This window comes from Xyrauchen texanus, chromosome 9, assembly GCF_025860055.1.
Source record: "Xyrauchen texanus isolate HMW12.3.18 chromosome 9, RBS_HiC_50CHRs, whole genome shotgun sequence".
NCBI classification, from domain to species: Eukaryota; Metazoa; Chordata; class Actinopteri; order Cypriniformes; family Catostomidae; genus Xyrauchen; species Xyrauchen texanus.
Window position 1 is genome coordinate 18866479 of NC_068284.1, and position 19004 is coordinate 18885482.

The 19004-nt window shown below is 37.3% G+C and overlaps 1 protein-coding gene across 2 annotated transcripts in view; it reads left to right on the forward strand.

Annotated features, from left to right (window-relative positions):
- The window catches only part of vav3b (vav 3 guanine nucleotide exchange factor b), a 73063-nt gene that overhangs the window by 20935 nt on the left and 33124 nt on the right, over positions 1–19004 (forward strand). For both annotated transcript variants that reach the window (XM_052134120.1, XM_052134121.1), the window contains exons 3-14: positions 1227–1285; positions 1397–1462; positions 5565–5667; positions 5973–6065; positions 6179–6247; positions 6371–6474; positions 6966–7065; positions 7179–7274; positions 11093–11161; positions 13087–13173; positions 13305–13390; positions 13475–13607. In XM_052134120.1, the coding sequence (XP_051990080.1) occupies positions 1227–1285; positions 1397–1462; positions 5565–5667; positions 5973–6065; positions 6179–6247; positions 6371–6474; positions 6966–7065; positions 7179–7274; positions 11093–11161; positions 13087–13173; positions 13305–13390; positions 13475–13607 (1065 nt within the window). The remainder of the gene's footprint in view (positions 1–1226; positions 1286–1396; positions 1463–5564; positions 5668–5972; positions 6066–6178; positions 6248–6370; positions 6475–6965; positions 7066–7178; positions 7275–11092; positions 11162–13086; positions 13174–13304; positions 13391–13474; positions 13608–19004) is intronic.

Genomic DNA, 19004 nt, shown 5'->3' on the forward strand with positions numbered 1-19004 from the left:
TTAACTAATGACTGATTTAAGGGTCTGAATACTTATGTCAATGTGATATTTCAGTTTTTTACTTTTAATAAATTTGCAAAGTTATCAAAAATCTGTTTTTTACTTTGTGATGATGGGGTATAGAGTGTAGATTGATGTGAAATACATTTTTAAAAGCATTTTAGCATGAGGATGCAACATGACAACATGTGAAAAAGAAATAAATAAAGGGATACTGAACACTTTCTGAATGCAATGTATGTGGACAGTGGGACTAAGTTGTGAAATTTTAAATAATACCAATCTATAGACAATCAGATTTTTTTTTATCAAATTGTTTATTATGTTTCCAGGTGTTTGTTATCCATATTTTTCAGAAGTAATGGCCAGCATCATCCAATCACTGCCAACCATGTTAAAATAAAATTTGGATCTGAATCTTTGTACTGATAACCATTGTCCCATGTACTTATACCAAACATGTTGAGTTGTCCAAACATCATCTGCAGCCTGAAACTGAACTTTTGACTGGATGTTAGAAGTGCCCTTAGCTGTATTGGAAAGCTATAGAATGCTCCCTTGCTCCCTAATTAGGGAATGATTTAACTTCCAGTGTGCTTTCTGTCTGCACTAGTCTCAGAACAGTTTGAAATGCACCTTATTTTCATCCTAACTCCGTATACAGCCTCTGAAAGCAAATATTTCCAGATTTTGGATGCATTCATTGATTCTCAGTGTGATAATGCACAGTGAAAATAGGATATTTTAAAGAAAATTAGCCTATAGTCCATGTCTGTGGTCTTTATGTTTAACAGTGTGCTATTTCATGATAAATTTATAAAAAAAAAAAATTAAACAGCATATCGGATGAAACTAGAGACTCTACTCTTTTGACTCAAATAGGTTTTAATATAAAAATGAAATGAAGTTTCTTACCACATGTAGTTATGTTGCCGTGTCTCCCAAATACAAACTCGGCCGAGATCGCTGGCATGTTGTTTTGTCACATGACTCAGTGCTTCGAAACTTTAATGACAGCATAAATTCTACTGAACTGAGAGCAGTCGGTTTAAGTGAAATTAAACTAAGGAGGTTAACATTTTCAGTGTTTAAAACACAGTGGCAAAATGTAAAAAAAAAGGTCTATACTTTAAGTAGCAAGTCTCTGGCTGAATTGCACATTATTTTCTCTGACTTTTAAACCAGCCAATCTTAAAACAAGATGTCATTTTCCTTTGTCTTTTCAGGTCATTGACACCCTATCCAAACTGTCTCATAACCCTATTGCACAACAGGCTGGGATTAGGTGAGTTTTTAATTAGTATGTTAGAAAGTGAATCAGTGGGATTTCAATTGAAATATTAAAAGTCTTCTTTTCCTCTGAGCTAAATGAAAGGGTTCTGTACCTACTTTACAGGGCATTCCCCACCGAGAAAAGCACTGAAAATGAAGACATATACATCCATTTGGCAGATCTCATTGAGTAAGTATGAAGCTCAGTTAAACTAAATTGGCTCTTGTTATGGCTGGAAGGGATGAGATACTAGTTTTAGACTGAAACTCATTAGCTCTTTAGCACGTACATGCTTTGTTTCTGATAAACTCTAGAAATGTTATTTTTTTCCCCCAGTATTTTTAGGGTCTACTCAGTATTTTTTGTATTTTATGAAATTTATAACCTACACAAGCAGCGTGTGGGAGAAATGTGAACATCTGATTACAGTTTTATTTTTTTACAGTTGCTAACAAGCGTTTACCTATACTTATGATAACCTTTCTGAACTTTTAACACAGCAACACACCTACATCACACAAATAGCCAAATAGTACATTTTCTGCTCAAAACCACATTTTGTTCATTAAAAGCCAACTCTACATTTCAAAATGCCAAAAACAAAATTGTCTACATACACTAACTCTATCAAAACATGGCAAACGTGTTTTGATGACGAGTAATTAACGAAGCAAATACGATCACCGGCCAGAAACAGAGCACATTGCAAGCGCTATATTCACATTTTATGGAAAAAAAGGCAATTGCAGATCAGATCCATCCCCTCCATTCCTGCTTTGAGGCCCTCCCGTCGGGGTGTAGGCTGCGTACCGCTGGCTAAAAAGAACATATATAAAAGATAATTTGTTCCATTGGCGGTAACTGTTTTAAACCAAATTATTAATTGAGATACTGTATATTTATATGGGTAGGTGTGTATATTTGTGTGTATATATGCATATGTATTTTATTCACTGTACATATGCATATATATATACATAACTACTATTCACTAGTTTTATGTATGTTTTTAATGGGGACAAATGTGTGTTCCATGTGTTTTTATTATGTGTTATGTATGTGGATGTACAGTATTGTCGGATAAGGTCAAAGATGAATTTCTGTCCAGGAAATCTGAACAGGCAATAAAGTCAAAACAAAACAAAACAAACCCGACTCAATATCTAATCATTCTGTCAAAACACTAGCACATTTTATATCCAACAGGAACATATAGTCAATCATAGCACACCAGCTGTCAAAATGCTAACAGTTGATGGAATTACAAAAACTGCATTACTTGTCATGTTTCAGTTCTACCTGAATAGACCATCAATATGAAATCCATTGTTTTTTATATTTAAGTTTCCTTTTACTCTAAACCACTCTACATTTTTGGTTGAGTGTCGAATGTGTGCATTCTTGGCAAAATACTAACTAAAAGTGAATGAGTCATCATTACGTTGTATAATGTACAGTAAAAAAAAATTATAAGTGACAGAATTGCTGCAGTAAAAACTTTATTAGCAACATGAAATTGCTGCCAGTGATCAACAAAAAAATCCAACATAACGGCCTTTGATTCTTTGGTAAAACACAAATAGAGTAACACGAAGATGCACAGTCCTGTTCTAATCTATACGATCTTCCGCATTTGGTTACATGTTCTCGTCCACATCACATCTTATTTGATCTCTTGCTATGCACCTTGGATAGAAATGCTTGGCATGCCTTATTCACCCCTGGCAGTCTTCAGCTGAGATGTGTCTGCAGCCGGCATCCATTGCATCCAGGAGGGTCATGTGGCCGATGATCATACACATTCACCCTCCAGGCAGAAACAAATTCCTCAGTGGGGTTGAGGAAAGGCGAGTAGTGGGAGGAAAAGGGAAACCATTCTTGGATGGGCTTCAAATCAGTTTGTGATGTGAGTGGTGGAATGCTACATTGTCCCATGCAATCACAAATGTCCTCATGTATCCTCTCACCTGTTCCGTTTCTGCTTCTGGCACATATTGTTGGTGGAGGTAATCTAAAAACAAACGAAGGCCCTCAGTGTTGTAGGGACTAATCTGGCATTTCTGCTGTACCAAACTAGCACTTGAGATTGCAGCACACATTTTGATATTTGCTCCTCTCTGACCAGGCACATCAATGGTGGCCCTTTTCCCATTGACGTTTCCTCTCCGCTGATGTGTTTTTGCCAGGTTAAACCCTGCCTTGTCTGTATAAATGATTTCATGTGTGGTCTGATTTGCCTCCAACTCCATGACTCGCTGAAAGAAATCAAACGCAGTGTGTGTAAATGTTTTTCACTACAGTACTGTGCAAAAGATTTAGGCACTGGTGAAAAACCTTCAAATAGAGGATTTCTTAAAAATAAATTATGACATAAATAGTTTTCATTAATCAATTAACATCAGACAAAGTCCAATAAACAGAAAAAGAGCTTAATCAATATTTGGTGTGAACACTTTTGCATTCAAAACATCACCAATTCTCCTAGGGACACCTGGACACAGTTTTTCTTGGTTGTTGGCAGAGAGGATATTCCAGGATTCTTGGAGAATTTGCCACAGTTCTTTTATTTATTTAGGCTGTCTGAATTACTTCTGTCTCTTCATGTAATCCCAGACTGACCTGATGTTCAGCGGGGGGCTCTGTGAGGGCCATGCCATCTGTTGCAGTGTTCCCTGTTCTTCTATTCTATTTGCAAAAGGAATTTTTGGGAGTATAACATTTATATTTCGTATTGACACACATAAGTAGCAGATATAAATAGCCATCTTAAGACAAATGTTTTTGTGAAACATTATTGTATGTCATACTGTATGTACTGTAACCTGTGTTTACATTAGGAGAAGCACTATAGAACAAGACATATTGGATAGACACCATACCTGGATGTATTGGTGCCGTAGTTCCTTGTCCCGCTCACTGTTCAACTATTTCATTCGAACTCTGTGTTTGGTCAGAGTACGAGCAATGGTAGCCAGGCTGATGCTTTCCACATTGTGAAATACCAGGTTGTCCTCTACAATTCTGGTCTGGATTTCTCTCAGTTTTATTGCATTGTCAGCAATGACCAATCCTACAATGGCATGCTCTTGGTCTTCACTGAGGAGCTTTCCTCTTCGCCCAGAGGAAGGAAGACTTTGCAACCTTTTGAGGAACAAAAATACAACATATGTATTTGCATTGGGAATGGTGGCCTATAGTTACTGTAGGACATAGCAACAGTAATTATAGAAGAAGCACTTGTGAAATGCATTACTTACTTGCTGGTTTGTTAAAAATTCTGGATAATGGAAGCCATGGTTGACCGTCTGAGATTAGGCTGGACTCTTTCACCAGCCTCTCTCAGTGATAGACCATGGTTTATCACATGGTCTATGATGGTGGCTCTTATTTCATCAGTGACATCAGATCTTTCTCTCCTTTGAACACTACCATGCATTCTTACTTCTCTCCCCCTACCTCTCCTTCTCCATTGTCCTGGTCCAACTACTCCTCTCCCTGGCCCAACCACTCTTCTCCCTCATCCAACTATTCCTCTCCCACATTCCTCAGACATGATTTTTTCTCTCTCTGCTCCTCTGTGTTGTTCTGTATCCACATTAAACAAAACCAATCCAAAGAGTCCCCTTTTCACTTTGTATGGCCATGTAATGGAAAGAAAACTTGGCTTGTCTCCGATTGAGATTGGAATCAGCAATTTCTCAATGTTTCAATGATCCGTTCATTCAAAAATGCTTATAAGCTGTTTCAATATAGCTTTTGAGCTGCTGTTGTTGTAGAAGTAGAGGCTTTATACTATATTTAAGGTTTGGAACAGTAGGTCTTCATTTCTGGCTTGCTGTGTGCAAGAATTTGTAAATAAGACAAGAAAGATCCTCGATTTTGGGGATAAGTTAGCTTCTATGTAATAAAATTTAAGCATTTTAGAAATGTGTAAATTGACTGCGTATTCTGTGAAAACAACATGAATTGTATTAACGTTATGTTACTACAACAGGCGGATGTTGTGCTAATTGTGTTTAGAGTTTTGAAAATGTGACTACAGATTGGACAAAAGGATGTTAGCGATTGTAAAAAAAACTGTGAAAACAGGAAGTTACTGAAGGTAGTTACTCTTCTGTAGAAAGAGAGCCTTACATACCATTGTCTACTGATCCATTCTGTTTAAAAACCAGTAGCCATGAAATATGTGTATTTTAAACATGAAACTTCACAGAAAGTTGAACCATAATTACTTTATGCCCTCATTTACTGTAGATAATTAAGTTATGTCTGTGTATGTGTGTACGGACAGTGAGGAGCTGGTGGAGGATGTCTATGACCCTGTGTATGGAGATATAGAGGGAGGAGAGGTCTATGAGGATCTAATGAGGACAGACGCTACTGCATCTCAGATGGTACCTAAATGACTCAATGCGTGAACTCTCCCAATGCATGAAAGTATTGATTTCCTGCAAAACACTCCCACTCCTACCAGAAATAAGACCTCAGTTTATTTGTAAAGTTTCCCTAAAGTATATTTTTGAATAAATAAACGGCACTGTACATACCTGTACCAAAAGCACCAGAAAAAGCATAACTTGTGTCTTCATCTTGAGTGAGTTGCATTGTGACCTTTTGAAACTTTAATAGGTTGTGTTTTGGAAGTCAAACTCTGTTGCTAGCTGTAGTCGTTTCTCAGTTCTATGTGTTGCGATGATAGAAACAGGCCGAGGTGGACATCAGAAGCTGCTGCCTCTCAGAGATCAAACAGACAGAAGCCAAATACACAGAGACACTGGAGACCATTGAGAAGGTGAGATTCACATCCTCAGCATGAGGAAATGTATCATATCGTACTTTACAAGTGATAGGCAGCTACTCTTTGATTATAACTTTCTTACATTCAGCTTTTTTCTATCTGAACAGTACTTTATGATTCCACTGATGAAATTCATCCCAGCAACAGATATTGACAAAGTTTTCATCAATATACCTGTGAGTAGAGCTGTGTCATATGTGATGGATCAATAGCTACTATTTTAGTCATTCTATGGTCATTATTTATTACCTGCATTTCTACTTACAGTAAATACAAGATTTATACTCTGTGCTTTACAGGACCTGGTTAAAGTTCACAAAAGCCTGATGGTCGAGATTCAAGACTCTGTGCAAAATAAAAACGCAGAAAACCTCCACCAGATCTTCATTGTTTACAAAAACAGGTATGAAATCTGCTTTATGAGTGCTTGACACACACTGAATATGTGCACTTATTTTTTAAACATTTTGGAGCTGATTAGAGGACAATTTATCAGAGTTATTAGAGTTAAACCTTTCTTGGTCTTGCTGATCTTTCAGACCTATTTAGAACCATTTTTAAAGTCCATGGAAGGCCTAATGTGTTAAATGGAGCAAAGAGTACTTACACTCTCTTGATTAGCTGTAAGCGTGATCAAATTAGAAAAAAAAAAAACAGTTTTATTTAATGAACAGTTCAAATATCTTTCAAAATTCAAGTATATTGTGGAAAAATCTATAAAAAATGCGAAGGATGAAAAATGTGTAGAATTTTTGTGGAATCAAATTCTGTGGAAATTTGCAGATGTGCAGGCCTAGTTATGATTTTATATTTCTAGAATGCTGTTACTTCTGAGCATTAAGTAAGCACTGCTGAGATGTGTTTTTGTGCTGACATTTACCCTGTCTGCTCTAGGCTTCTTCTGTATGGAAAATACTGCAGTCATGTAGAAACAGCAATTTCACAGTTAGATTTCATCTGTAAGGAGAAAGAGGGCATTCGACTGAAATTGGAGGTGCAGAACACTGCTTAATCATAATTTTTTTAGTCATGTCCAAGAACAAAATATACATGGTTCTGAAAATGTTACACTGTATTTAGAATGATCCAAAGTAATTTGTTTTGCAGGAATGTTCAAAGAGAGCCAACAATGGGAAATTCACTTTAAGAGACTTGTTAGTGGTTCCCATGCAGCGAGTGCTGAAATACCCGCTACTACTTCAGGTGCAATAACACATATTTACACACCATTATAATTATTATTATACCCTTATTCCAGCACCTTCAACTAATAGTAGAGCAAAGCAGATCAACTTTGTTTTATGGTTGGCCTTCTCTGTTTGTCCTACTAGAATGTACCACATGGGGGAGCTGTATGCCTAGTTTTCTCTCACTCTCTTACCACTATACAGGTGAAACTCGAAAAATTAGAATATCGTGCAAAAGTTCATTAATTTCAGTAATTCAACTTAAAAGGTGAAACTAATATATTATATAGACTCATTACAAGCAAAGTAAGATATTTCAAGCCTTTATTTGATATAATTTTGATGATTATGGCTTACAGCTTATGAAAACCCCAAATTCAGAATCTCAGAAAATTAGAATATTGTGAAAAGGTTCAGTATTGTAGCTCAAAGTGTCACACTCTAATCAGCTAATTAATCCAAACACCTGCAAAGGGTTCCTGAGCCTTTAAATGGTCTCTCAGTCTGGTTCAGTTGAATTCACAATCATGGGGAAGACTGCTGACCTGACAGTTGTGCAGAAAACCATCATTGACACCCTCCACAAGGAGGGAAAGCCTCAAAAGGTAATTGCAAAAGAAGTTGGATGTTCTCAAAGTGCTGTATCAAAGCACATTAATAGAAAGTTAAGTGGAAGGGAAAAGTGTAAGAAAAAGGTGCACAAGCAGCAGGGATGACTGTAGCCTGGAGAGGATTGTCAGGAAAAGGCCATTCAAATGTGTGGGGGAGCTTCACAAGGAGTGGACTGAGGCTGGAGTTACTGCATCAAGAGCCACCACACACAGACGGGTCCTGGACATGGGCTTCAAATGTCAAACGTCTTACCTGGGCTAAAGAAAAAAAGAACTGGTCTGTTGCTCAGTGGTCCAAAGTCCTCTTTTCTGATGAGAGCAAATTTTGCATCTCATTTGGAAACCAAGGTCCCAGAGTCTGGAGGAAGAATGGAGAGGCACACAATCCAAGATGCTTGAAGTCCAGTGTGAAGTTTCCACAGTCTGTGTTGGTTTGGGGAGCCATGTCATCGGCTGGTGTTGGTCCACTGTGCTTTATTAAGTCCAGAGTCAACGCAGCCGTCTACCGGGACATTTTAGAGCACTTCATGCTTCCTTCAGCAGACAAGCTTTATGGAGATGCTGACTTCATTTTCCAGCAGGACTTGGCACCTGCCCACACTGCCAAAAGTACCAAAACCTGGTTCAATGACCATGGTATTACTGTGCTTGATTGGCCAGCAAACTCGCCTGACCTGAACCCCATAGAGAATCTATGGGGCATTGCCAAGAGAAAGATGAGAGACATGAGACCAAACAATGCAGAAGAGCTGAAGGCCGCTATTGAAGCATCTTGGTCTTCCATAACACCTCAGCAGTGCCACAGGCTGATAGCATCCATGCCACGCCGCATTGAGGCAGTAATTAATGCAAAAGGGGCCCAAACCAAGTACTGAGTACATATGCATGATTATACTTTTCAGAGGGCCGACATTTCTGTATTTAAAATCCTTTTTTTTTATTGATTTCATGTAATATTCTAATTTTCTGAGATTCTGAATTTGGGGTTTTCATAAGCTGTAAGCCATAATCATCAAAATTATATCAAATAAAGGCTTGAAATATCTTACTTTGCTTGTAATGAGTCTATATAATATATTAGTTTCACCTTTTAAGTTGAATTACTGAAATTAATGAACTTTTGCACGATATTCTAATTTTTCGAGTTTCACCTGTACTGTAGAGGCATGTTACCACTGAACTTACAGAACATGACATCACTGCTTTAGAAAATACTCATCTTTTATGAGCAGAAAATAAATTTCAGCTCAAGTTCAGCGTGCATTCATATTATCATGACAGGTTACGAGTGGCACTTATCAATAGAATTTATTATAGTGGCATTTATTATATTACATTTTATATTTAGCTTTTAAGTCCATGTCTACAATGGGTTTGCTATGGTTTTACTACTTAAACATACAGTAATTCTACAATACATTGTTTACTACCATTTTTGTTAACACTTTACAATAAGGTTTAATTTGTTAGCATTAGTTAACAACATTAGTTAACATAAATAATAATGAACAATACCTTTACAGCGTTTATTAATGTTGGTAAATGTTCATTTCAACATATAGTAATACATTTTTAAAATCAAAAGTTGTGTTTGTTAACATTAGTTAATGCACTATGAACTAACACTGAACAATTATATTTGTATTAACTAACATTAACTAAGATTAATAAATGTTGTCAAAAAATACATTGTTCATTGTTAGTTCATGATACCTAAAGCATTAACTAATGTTAACGAATTGAACATTACTGTAAAGTGTTAAACATTTTTTGAGCTATATACTTCTATCAATTACATTTTAAATAAAGAACACAAAATATAATTTTCTTATCTTTTACATTTCGCAGCTTGCCAGAAAATAAAACACTCACCAAACAAACAGAGTCTCAAAGACTTGTGTTACAAAATTATAAATAAACTACAGTTTCCATTAACCAATTTAAGTAGTAATCTCTGACCATTTACCATGGCCACTGTGGCTAAGAAAGGTTATGTGTAACGTTTCTGCCATTACTCCATAACAAATACCATATTGTTTCTTAATTAACCAGTCACTTTGATTTAATAGTTGGGAGCGATTGGTTTTACCTGTGGTTCCTCTGGTTGTAATATTATTACCATGGTTAAACTATGGATAATATCTAAGACCAAGGCTAAAATGTTGTAAGTGTAAGGTCCTTCACCACAGGACAGAGATGAGATAGGAAGTGAGTGGACTAGTGTTAAGAGACCTGTGTCACCACACATCTGCCAGCCTCACACGCACACACACACACGCACACACACACACACATTGTTGGTGCTGGTGCTGTTGGTGCAGCTATCATTATGAGGACTCTCCATAGACATAATGATTTTTATACTGTATGAACTATATATTCTATCTCCTAACCCTACCCCTAAACCTAACCCTCACAAAAAACATTATGCATTTTTACATTTTCAATAAAACATCACTTAGTATGTTTTTTTAAGCGATTTAATTATGGGGAGACTAGAAATGTCCTCATAAACCACATTTATAGCATAATACCCTTGTAATAACCAGTTTGTAACCTAAAAAAAAGTCCTCGTAAACCACTTAAACCTGCCAACATACACACACACACACACACATGCTTAATTTTCCAGCAATGGCTTAGGTCAGAATGTAAATGTGGAAAGAGTGCTGAACTTTGTAATCTCCTTGTTTACTCTCTGCGATTGGGCTGTTTGTCTCCCTTCAGCACTGATTGATAGAATTTGGAAAACAAATGCATGCTTCTGATGAGCTGCACAGGTTTCCCACTTGGAACAACACCATTTTTCTCCTGGTGTGTTTGAGTGCTTGTGCATTTCTTTAGTTTGCACTCAAACCCAAAGACCAGATTTGTTTATCATGTTAATTAATTATTTTATAGCATGGATTCCAAAAGGTTCCGTTGTTATCCTGACCAAGGAACAAATCTGCTTCTAATGAAACCTTCCAGCATTCCCTCAAAATTGTCTGTTCCTGAACCTGGCTCACTCTTTGGAAACTTGGCACTCACATAGGGTTCTCTCACTTGGTTTATCAGAAAAAAATGGACAACTTTCCTAAGCCCTTAATGACGTGTTCAATTCAAAACTCTCGATGGGTTTTGTGATGATGTTTTATCCACATTTCATGACATAGAACAAAGTTTCAAGTTGGAACACAGTTCTGGCTCATTACAAGGTGTCTTTTTTTACATTTTCATATAGGAATTGGTCAAATATACAAGTGACACCACAGAAAAGAGCAACCTACGAGTGGCCCTTGATGCCATGAGAGTAAGTATAGATATGTAATATCCTGAAAAGTTTACAGAAAGTACAATTTAACGGTGAGGTGTGTTATTTTTTCGATGTTAAAATACTTTCTCATATCCTAGCTTAATATGCAGAGACAACTATATGTAATTCTGTAATTGAAAATTGTAAACAATGTGGCTCTGTGGTATATTCAAAACATTGCTCTGTTTGTTAGAAAATCCCGACCAGCCTGACAGAGAAGCAATGGCTCAACCAATCACATGAGTTTGTTTAATTTAGAGTCATGACTGAGTGTTTTGAACAGAGGCTGCCTTTTAAATTGGAAATCAGCTGAGATTTATCTCATCCCAATGGGGTCTTTTGAAATGGCTCTTGCAGTATTTAGAGATGTTTGTACTGACTGATGAAATTTTTTTCTGTATGGTTCCCCGTCTGTCGCTCACTTTGTCGTTGTGTTGAAGAAGCGACACTAGGGGTCTCTCTTGAGAGCCTTTTGCATCTCTGAGCTATGAGAAAAGGCCAATGAGAAATTGGCAGACAGAATTTGCATGTCCTGCCCCCGGACATACGGGTATAAAGGGAGGGAAATGCGTCTGTTTCATTCAGAAATTTTCTTCGGAGCCGATCGGTTGTGCATGCAGCGAGCTGTGAGTCACAGTCTGTTTCCTCCCTTCTCTGAGCGATTGCTGTTGGATCTACGGCGCATATCAGTGGCTTTCTCCTTCCCTACACAGTAGTGCAGCTTGCCCCTGGGCACTTCGACAGCACAGTTAAAAGAGTTATTTTCTCTAAAAGAGCAAAATACACAGCGGCGTTGAATGTCCTTTTCAGGACGCATCTTTATAAAGATGCCTTTCCTTCCCTGTGTAGTTCCTGGATGCGGTAGAGTGCTCTCCGCTCCTGATGGCCACAGGCGCTGCCTCGTGTGTCTGGGCAGTGATCACACCGAGGCAGCGTTTGTGGATGGCTCATGTTCTCACTGCAAGAATATGACCATGGCAACGTTGCGGTCGCGGCTTTCCTTTCTCAAAAGGAACGCCACTCCAGCTTCCCCCGCGTTGCTCCTTCTTCCCACGGGATTGAGGACGACCCGGCTGGCGATGGAGGCGAACCACCTGCCTAGGTTACGAATGTAACCTTCGTTCCCTGATGGAGGGAACAAGACGTTGTGTCCTCCCGGCCACGTCGCTGAACCGAGCCACTGTTGCGACTCCTCAGAAAAATCCTGAATGAAACAGATGCATTTCCCTCCATTTATACCCGTATGTCCAGGGTGGGACATGCAAATTCTGTCTGCCAATTTCTCATTGGCCTTTTTTCATAGATCAGAGATGCGAAACGCTCTCAAGAGAGACCCCTAGTGTCGCTTCTTCGACACAATGTCTCGTTCCCTCCGTCAGTGAATGGAGGTTACATACGTAACCTAGACAATATGTTTTTCCATTCAAAACATAATGCATTTCATTCATGTGAAATGTAATTAGCAAGAGGTGGAATTTGTTACATAATTGTAAATTATATACTGTATATAACCTAGATGTCATAGGGATGAATTATAAGGGTTTGAGTCCAATATCCAATTATACAAATGTTTGTTTTCTGAGCAGTGGTTTTGTATGGTGGTTTCAAAGACATATTTTAAAACTGTCTTTGAACAAAAATTCCAATATCATCATATATTTGCTATAGGTGTCGGGTAAACAAGTGAAAGTTTGAACTGTGTTCTCTGGACAAGTTTTTATTTTTTTCATAAATATTGGGTTCAGGGGAAATTTGTCATATTTTTGTTGGGGCAAGTTGGCACAGTAGTTTTAAAATGTTAAATAATAAATTAAATATATTAATTACAACCTTTATTGGCCCCAAAAGTTTTTTTATATTTGCAGTCTGCATTTTTGGTGTTTCATAATTGTTTTACTGTTTATTTTTCTTTCACTTAACAGGACTTAGCCCAGTATGTAAATGAGGTGAAAAGAGATGTTGAAACTCTAATAGAGATTGATCAGTATCAGAGATCAATTGAGAATTTGGTAAGTCCTACATAAGAATTGACATAATCATTAATGTCAAAACACACATAGTGTCTTCACTTGAAAAGTAGGCCTTTTCTCAAATCCAATAGCCTATGACTTTCCTTTTTGTCCATGATCTCCATTCCAAGAATCAGTCTTTGCTTTCTTATGGAAGGCCGAAGGGTGATGGTGAAGTCCGTTTGGCATCAAATGTGGACAAGCGCAGACAGGACAGGTGAGACTCAAGGCAAAAACCTCCACTGCAGTCCACTCTTATTTGCACTGTCATGTCATGTCGTAACAAGTGTCGATGCTGCAGGCATATTTTTTTGTTCGATGTTGCTGTAATTGTCTGCAAGCGGCGTGGGGACAACTATGAGATGAAGGAAGTGATCGACCTCAACCATTACAAGATCACTAATAACCCCACCACTGACAAGGACTGCAGAAAGGTTAGTGAGAAACACAGTAATAACTGAATTGTTTGCAAAATTACCCCCGGATATGTTTTTTCATTTGTATTTTTTTCCTACAAGCCCAGCATCTACTTGTATACATCATAATAAATTGGAAATCACTCCAGCACTCTTACCTTTGCACACATGACTCCAATAACTTTCGCTTATATCTTATTTGAACTGTTAGATTGACTAAGAATTAAGTCTTTGCTGAAATTGTATGTTATTCTTACGTCCTTTTGTAGGATATTCAAGTGATATCCAAGCCATTTTATGTACAGAGTGACAAAATGCATTTTTGGTGCAGATGAGTTGGTAGTTAGGACAATTTTTACATGCAGAACACAGAAAATTTTGAGGTTTTAGTCATTTCTGATTGAATACACAAGATGTCTGAACAATTATCAGTGTTAAACAGATTTATTTTAATTAGCGTTGACTAAGATAGCTATTATGCAAGTTTCATAATAATCCAAAGAGATTACATATTTTCCATCATTAAACAGTAACTATATACAATATAACCTGGGGAGCTATGACCTTCATAAATCTTTAGCAAAATGTAAAGTAAATTACATGCATTTAGTTCAAAAACGGTTAATATCAGGGGTATTGTCACACAAAGAAGTTGTCACAAGGGCTATATCTCAGTAACGATAAGATTTGGAGTCAAAAGTCCAATTGCTTTTGTTTTCTTTAGTAGTTTTGTATGTTGGTTTCAAACGTATTAAATTGAAATATTTTTTCTGTGAATTCTTCCTTCCAAAGTAAATTTTCACTGTTCATATTTTTCTTATAGCTATTGGTTAAACAAGCAAACATAATCAAATCACTGCATTTAAATTGGAAAAGGGTATTTTTCTTGTAAAGTGTCAATAAAAAGTATGTGAACCCTTTGGAATGATCTGCATTTATGTATACATTTTTCAAAACCATTCTGGTTTGAAGTTACTAAAATGAACAAACACAATCTGTTTTAACTAATAACACACAAGTCATTGTACTGTTCTTCTTCATCTTGAATACATCATTCAAACAGTCACTGTGTAGGTTGGAAAAAGTATGTGAACCCCTAGGCTAATTATGTCAACCCAAGCTAATTAGAGTCGGGATTGGCAAACCTTGTATCCAATTAATTAAATGAGATTGGAGTTGTGAGTTAGAGCTACTTTGACTTAAAAAAAGCACTCCAAAGTTTTGAGTTTGCTATCACAAGAAGCATCTGCTGATGTGGACCATGCCTTGCAATAAAGAGATCTTAGAAGACCTACGATCAAGAATGGTTGCTTTGAACAAAGCTGAAAAAGGTTACAAATGTATCACAAAGAGACAAACTGTCTATAAATGGAAACGATTTAGTACTGTGGCTACTCTCTGCAGAAGTGGCCGTCCAGCCAAGATTAGTCAAAGGGCACCCCGCAGAATGCTTAATGAGGTAAAAAAGAATAAAAGAGAGTGACAGCTAAACGCTTGAAGGAATCATTGGAACTGGTTAACATCTCTGTTCATCAGCTATAGCTCAGCAGAAGTTGGGTGATGCAGCAGGAAAATTACCCTAAACATCGAAGTAAATCCACTAAAGAATGTCTTAAAAAAAACCAGACCTCAATCAGAATCAGAGTCACAATCAGAATGAGCTTTACTTCCAAGCATGCTTAAGCATAAGGACAAGGAATTTGTCTTGGTGATAGAAGCTTCCAGTGCACAAACAATTCAGCAACAAGACAGAGATGATGATAATAATATTAATAAAAATAGAATAAAAAAATGGATAGAAAATATAGTATATATAGAAATACACATTAAGGAAAAATATATAGATATATACATATATGTACAATATACAAATCTGTTATATACAGAAGCAAGGGAATGTAATGGCAGAAGAGGGAGGGTATGTTGGACAAATATAAATAGACTAAGCTGTGAATTGCACATAATTATTGTTCAGTGGAGCCGTTTTAACTGTTCATGAGATGGATAGCCTGAAGGAAAAAACTGTTCTTGTTTCTGACGGTTCTGGTGCTCAGTGCTCTGTAGCGCCAACCAGAAGTCAACAGTTCAAAAAGGTAGTGGGCAGGGTGAGTGGGGTCCAGAGTGATTTTTCAAGCCCTTTTCGTCACTCTGGAAGGGTACAGTTTTTGAAGAGAGGGCAGGGAGCAACCAATAATCCTCTCAGCAGTCCAAACAGCGGTCCTTTGTAGTCTTGTGATATCCGATATTTTGTAGCTGCACAACACCAGACAGTTACTGAAGTCCAGGCGATCGACTCAATGACTGCTGAGTAGAACTGTATCAGCAGTGCCTGTGGCAGGTTGAACTTCCTCAGCTGGCAAAGGAATTACAACCTCTGCTGGGCCTTTTTCACAATGGAGTCAATGTGTGTCTCCCACTTCAGGTCCTGTGAGATGGTAGTGCCCAGGAACCTGAATGACTCCACTGCTGCCACAGTGCTGTTTAGAATGGTGAGCGAGGTCAATGTTTGGGTGTTTCTCCTAAAGTCCACAATCATCTCCACTGTTTTGAGCATGTTCAGCTTCAGGTTGTTTTGACTGCACCAGACAGCCAGCTGTTCAACCTCCCTTCTGTATACAGACTCATCATCATCTTGGATGAGGCCGATGACAGAAGTGTCATCTGCAAACTTCAGGAGCTTGACAGAGGGGTTCTAGGCAGTGCAGTAATTTGTATACAGGGAGAAGAGTAGTGGGAAGAGCACACATATCCCTGGGGGGCATATATTGTTCCAGCACATATGTATATGTGCTGGAAGTGAATTTCCCCTGTCTCACTAGCTGCTGCATGTCCATCAGAAAGCTGGTGATCCACTGACAGATAGACGTGGGAACAGAGAGCTGGTGTAATTTAGTCTGGAGAATAGCTGGGATGATGATGTTGAAAGCTGAACTGAATTCCAGAAATAGGATTCTTGCATTTGTCCCTGGTCTGTCCAGATGTTGCAGGATATGATGCAATCCCATGTTGACTGCATCTTCCACAGACCTGTTTGCTCGATAAGCAAATGGAAGGGGATCTAGAAAAGGTCCAGTGATGTCGTTCAGGTGGGCAAACACCAGTCTCTCAAATGACTTCATGACCACAGACGTCAGAGTGATGGGTCTGTAGTCATTAACCCAATAAAGATACTATGGAATGACCTCAAGAGTGCTGTTCACACCAGACATCCCAAGAATGTGTCGGAGCTGAAGCAGTTTTTTAATGAATAATGCGCCAAAATTTTAAAGGTCTAATCCGTTGCTACTGGAAATGCTTGGTTGAGGTTATTGCTGCCAAATGAGAATCAACCAGTTATTAAATAGGGTTCACTTACTTTTTCCAACAACACTGAATGTTTAATTGTATATGTTCAATAAAGACATTAATCATAATTGTTTGTGTGTTGTTAGCTGAAGCACATTGTGTTTGTCTATACCTGTGACGTTGATGAAGAATAGATCACATTTTATGACCAATTAATGCAGAAAACCAGCCCATTCCAAAGGGTTTACATACTTTTCCTTGTCATTGTTAGATAGGTTGGGGCATTTTGTCACATTTTTATCAGGGCAAGTTGTTTTAAATGTTAACATTTTATCAATTACACCATTTGTTGGCTACAATAATTTTCTTTTTCTTTTCTTTTTTTTTCTGGGCAATAACTGTAAAAATGTTCAAAGTCTTTTTTATAGCCAAGGCTGAAAAGTGTGTGGCTATGCAGAAATTGACTTTAAAAAATAAACCATGAGGGCCCATGGAGATGATATTTTTAGAACACAGAATTTTCTTTAAAATGTATAACTATTTGAATTAATTAATGATCTTAATGTAATAATGTTAGCTCATATTTGTAGTAAAAGTTACTGAGAATGTATTATTATTATTATTATTATTATTTATATTGGGGGTCCCTGGGTTGGCTGAGAGTCTGGATGGGGGTCCTTAGGTCTGTAAGGTTTAAAAACACAGACCAATACCTTAACCATAAAAACTCTAGCTATCCCTTAGACTGTTACGGTGAGCATACTCTAAGTGAGATCAAGCTAGGCAGCCCATCACAAACTAAGGCAGACAGATGCTAATACTCTCTATAAGGATTGATAGATGGTGACAGATTAGATCGGCACAGCATGTCAAGTCATATTCTGATGTTGAACCAACTGCTGTAGAAAGGCTTGGTTGCTTTCGAAATTATATAAAGACTCTGTGTTCGGACCATTTAGAGTTTCCAGTGTCATATAAACAAGAAATAAATAAAGAGGTATGTGTGCTTTTTCAATTAATGAAGGCAGACTTCTCAACCTCAAGTTACCTTTGGCTTTATGATGTTCTTTTGGGGCTTGGAAATGGTTTGATAAATGTAAAAATAATGCGTACTGTATGTTTCTTTAAACTTTTGATATTTTTTTCTCTTTTATGCCTGGAAGGTTTCTTCTGAACAGATGGTCTGGTGAAATCTGTCTCAAGGAGACCTTGGCCAGGCAAAGCCCCGCTGGCTTTCTGTTTGAAGTGTCTTTCTGCCCCTCCTCAGGACACATACACAAACTTAATTCATTGATGGATCCTATTCCTTCACTTCTTTGACAAGCCCTGTACACAGCTGCAAACTGTCTTCAAAACACACATGCTCATGCACAGACACATACATTTAAAAGATATTACATTATATAACCATTAACAAATCATTAGTCCAAACTAGGGCTGTTAATTCAGTATGATTAATTATCTAAAAAATAACGTGTTAAAAAAATAATGCAAGTAATCATGTCTCCGGACGGTGATAAGACATATTCCTTCCATCTGAGCAATTTAGGCATAGAGTTTAACTTGACACAGTGACATAAAATCTGTATGTTTATGATGTGACGCAAACGAAACGCCCCAAAATCGGCTGCCGCAGGTGTGCATTGACGCGCCCTCATAATAATCTATCTTGGACTGATTGATGAATTCAAAAGCTAAATGGATTGTGAGAACTGTAGGCCAATGACAGACAGATGATATAAGTTCAATAATATGGAAATAAACTAAATATACTAAATAGTAATATACTAAAGCCACTTTTTGAATTGTCTTTTTGGTAACACTTTACAATAAGGTTCTATTCATTAACATTAGTTAATGCTTTAGGTATCATGAACAAAGAATTAATAATATATTGTTTACAACATTTATTAATCTGTGTTAATATTAGTTAATAAAAGTACAATCGTTGAATGTTAGTTCATTGTTAGTTCATAGTGAATTAACTAATGTTAACAAACACAACTTTTGATTTGAGAAATGTATTAGTACATGTTGAAATTAACATTAACTAAGCTTAATAAAAGCTATAAAAGTATTGTTCATTTTTAGTTCATGTTAACTAATGTTGTTAACTAATGCTAACAAATG